Source organism: Alosa sapidissima, chromosome 10 (genome assembly GCF_018492685.1).
Source record: "Alosa sapidissima isolate fAloSap1 chromosome 10, fAloSap1.pri, whole genome shotgun sequence".
Lineage (NCBI taxonomy): Eukaryota > Metazoa > Chordata > Actinopteri > Clupeiformes > Clupeidae > Alosa > Alosa sapidissima.
In genome coordinates this window covers 35,797,147-35,801,235 of record NC_055966.1, presented here as the reverse complement: position 1 = coordinate 35,801,235, position 4,089 = coordinate 35,797,147, and the positions used below count along the sequence as shown (strand labels likewise).

Genomic DNA, 4,089 nt, shown 5'->3' with positions numbered 1-4,089 from the left:
ACAACAGCACTCCCACTAAACAGTAGTTCTTTCAAATTAGGATTTGTTCAAGCCATTTGTTTTTCATCAGTTTTTATACTTAATTAGACCAAGTTTGAGATTTGAGGGGTTTGAGATCAATTCACAAGTGCAAAATCAGCTTTAGTTTTTTTCTTCCAGAATTGACTAATGTTTTCGCAAGTATTACAAAGAAATCCTTGATGTATAGAACCTGAAAAGGGTTGTTGAAAGAATTTATTCAAGGTCTATAGCCAGTGTCTCTAGATCAGGAGAACATTGGGCAAACTGAGGGGGAAGATGATCGTCAGCCATTCTGTTTTGTTTCAATTGTTTATTGTATTTGTCCTTTTTAATTCTTATTTCAGATACATTATTTATTCACTCTAGACACTAGATGTAGTCATAGCTTCTGTTAATAACTGCACATAGGCCTATCTAAAGGAAATGATCAAACATATTCAGGGAGTCTGGTTTTCATTCTGTTTATTGCAGGAGAGAACCTCAGCCTGTCCTCACAGTTCAGAATGTTACAGCTGCAAAGATCAGAGAAGTGACCAAATATAATTCAGTAAAATGAACATGGGAGTATCATAAAAAAAATAAAACCAAAACAAAATCAGTGACGTCCGTGATGGGCCTTGCACACACACGTCAGGGTGTGTTGTGTGTGTGCGCTCGCATATACTCCTATAATGGCAAATCACTAATTTGTTATGTCTTTAAAAAAAAAAAAAAATGAAGCCACACTTCCTTTACAATCCCCAATATTTTTATAAAGTTGAATATAAAACAAGTCATTTATCTATAAAATATATACATACAATATATACATATACATAAACACACAAATCCAAATATATATATCCACACACAATAGTGCAGAGGGTATATATACACACATCTGTGTGTACATGTATCTGTATGTATATTATGTATACATTTTTTACCTACATTAAACAAAAAAACGACAAAAAAAAAAAAAAAAAATTCTCTTCAGTGTGTGTAAAGCACATACAATAAGAACAGGCAAAACATGACAAGGCTGTGGATCAAAAAGAAGTAGACGACACTTTGACAGACAGCTGAAGTATCTCAGGAACTTAGGGATGGAACTCAGGAACCTTATAGACTGACAGAAAGAATTTACTTGTGAACTCTAGACACTTTTTTAAGAACTAAATGCAACTATGTGTATTAAGTTGTTTTTCCCAGCTATGAGGTTGTCAACAGTATGATTGTTCTATAACTGTTCTATAACTGTATATAAGAGAGATATCATAAATCTCTACAATTAATAAATTGTATATCAGAGAGAGAGAGAGAACAATTATTTAAAAAAGGATTCCTAAAATAATCATCATCTTGACATTCCCCCACTCATCTACCCAAACGATTTGCTTGACCACTAACACCATCTAGGCCTAAAAGCTGTGGAGCTTGATTTGTTTGCAGTTTGGTTACTGTGACAACCCCCCTAGAGTTATGTCAGTAGTGCCAAGGAGTTCGTCCATCCTCCACTCTTTCAGCTTCCCCCCTCTTGCTTTCCCTCTAGACCACCCCGCACCCCTCCTGTCTGACTCAATCACTGCAATCTCTCCGCTAGGGACGTCACTCGCTCCTGGCTACTCCTCTCTGTCCACAGCTCACTTATCCCTCTCTCTCTCTCATCACCCCCCACCCCCCCCCCTTCCCTCCCCATCGGCTGGCTTTACTGGCTCTGAGGGTATGCTACACTGTAGGGGTGGATAGCTAAGTTAGCATTAGCATAAGCATTGGCAGAAGCATCAGTTGCGCCGTTGCTGTCGTTCCCCTCGAAGCTCTTCTCCTCCAGGGGTTTGCCGATCCAGGCTCCGTAGCCGTGCTGGCCGAGCGCCTGGAAGAAGATCCCCTTGGCCTGCTGGAACGGCCCGGCAGCCATCTTGGCCTGGGCGTACGAGGGCAGCGCCATCAGGTCAGCGCGGCCGGCGCGACTGCACAACTCCTGGAAGAGACGGAAGAGGCTGGACTTGGACACACGCGACACTTCCAGCTTTGGTCTGGGGGCGGGGGGGGTGGAGTCCAAAAGGAGAGACAAAGGAGACAAAGTGAGACAAATGCATTTCATTCCACATAATTGGCTCCAAAAGGCCCAATGTAACCACACACTCATCTATAACTATTATGGAATATTGGAGAAAGCATATCATGGGACAAATCAAGAGCAAATCATGGGACAAATCAACATGTGCGCAAAAACTGTAGCACAAGAGTGCCATCAGCGGAGCTGGCCATCCCTCACCCGTCCACTTTGCCCTTGGTCCCGTCCAACACCTCCACAGTCAGCTGGTCCGGCTGACTCCAGTTCACACTGGACTCCTTGGTTTTACCTGTGTGACGTGTGGAATCATACACGCTCACCCTCCCCACCTGACACACAAGGAAAGAGGGGGGGGGGGGGGGGGGGGGGTTAAAAACTCCTTTTTTTGATCACTGTTTATGATTGTGTTGGCCTAGTTGATTGACATTTTCAATTAAAAAAATTAAACAAATCAATCGTTGAGAGATGTGTGAGTGTGAGGTGTCAAATGCGCTCTGTTGGCTTAAAACAATATCTGTTTATTTTCGGTTTCCGAACATTATCATTATTATTATCCTTCAAATAATCTAATAGCCCCAAGCCCAGTCAGAGCGCTGGGTAGTATTTGTATCTGAGAGGCAAGATAAGAGACTCCATCTTGAAAAGCACAATCAGCTTCAGATGACATGTGTTCTCCCCTCTGGAGAGGATTCAGATGAAAGGCACTCGGACAGTTTGTTCCGTCGTTGAACTGGACCGACCCGGAGCCATGCGGGGACAGAACCCAGCCCAGCCCAGCCCAGCCCAAGGGTAACTAGGGGACTTCCGAATGCCACAGAGCAGGCCATGCTTTTTATCTAGTGTTTGATCCCACCGGTACTAGCATTATCAAATTAAACGGCAGTCCAATTTTATTCACATTAGCATTGTTGATTTCATTTTAAATGAGTCGTTTGATGACTTATTATCCCTAATTGCTTAATATTGGTACGCATTGATCAGCTGCATTGATCAGCTATATCATCAAGTCAGATTATCGACCATTTTGTCAGCACAAGATCACAGCGGTGACACTGGTAGCATAATATGAAAGTGGACACCATTATCAGTGAAACTGCAATAATATATTGTAGGCTCATATGGTTAATAGAGAAGACCTCACAAAAATACCATAATCTTTAGTGTGCGTGCATGTGTATGTGTTTGCGTTAAACCGACAAATTGTCTCCAAAAGGCGTGTGTGTGTGTACCTCTGGATGGTTTAAAGTGTATTGGGGAGGGAGGTTCTTCAGGAACGCATCATTGTCTCTGGCCAATCGGCAACAGACTGCTCTGGTCAGGTGACCATGGCTGTACAAGTATCCTAAATAGAGAGGGTAAAGCTTAATTATAACTTCATGCATGTGCTCGTATTCTCCTTGAAATAGCTATACAACAAGTCGGGCCTCATTCACTTGTTAGCAATACCTCCAGCAACAGCAACAGCAACACATGCAATACATTTGTAGCAAGACATGCCATTATTCGCTCAACCAATGCATCTCTACATTAGACTCGCTGCTTTGTTCTCTTAACTACGGAGTCTGCATCATACGGGTCACCTACTGTTATCATGTTTAAGTTTGAATCACGAGACCACAGACCTGCTCTTCAAGCGAACCCATGCACAGAGAGACAAGGTAGGAACGGTAATAACACCAGCATTTCAACAGATCTCCCCATGTCAAGGGTAGATTGCACAAACACAGCACTCTCACAATCACCAAATTAGAACTACCGTTTACAGTGAGGGCACACAAAGCTACTTGTTACGCTAGCATACTGTGGTGATAGCCTTCTCCCATTTAGAACTAGCTAGGTTGGATTCTTTCACATAAAGCTAGTTATAACTTGCTGCCATTTAGAACTAGCTAGGTTGGATTCCTTCACATAAAGCTAGTTATAACTTGCTGCCATTTAGAACTAACTAGGTTGGATTCTTTCACATAAAGCTAGTTATAACTTACTGCCATTTAGAACTAACTATGTTGGAT

At 42.2% G+C, this 4,089-nt stretch overlaps 1 protein-coding gene across 6 annotated transcripts in view; it reads right to left on the bottom strand.

The window, feature by feature from the left end:
• Nucleotides 1-466: 466 nt before the first annotated feature.
• The window catches only part of adar (adenosine deaminase RNA specific), a 25,210-nt gene continuing 21,587 nt past the window's right edge, over nucleotides 467-4,089 (bottom strand). For all 6 annotated transcript variants that reach the window (XM_042106757.1, XM_042106762.1, XM_042106763.1 and 3 more), the window contains 3 exons: nucleotides 3,307-3,419; nucleotides 2,279-2,406; nucleotides 467-2,036 (listed from right to left, as the gene is read on the bottom strand). In XM_042106757.1, coding sequence (XP_041962691.1) covers nucleotides 1,709-2,036; nucleotides 2,279-2,406; nucleotides 3,307-3,419 — 569 coding nt within the window. In that variant the 3' untranslated portion in view covers nucleotides 467-1,708. The remainder of the gene's footprint in view (nucleotides 2,037-2,278; nucleotides 2,407-3,306; nucleotides 3,420-4,089) is intronic.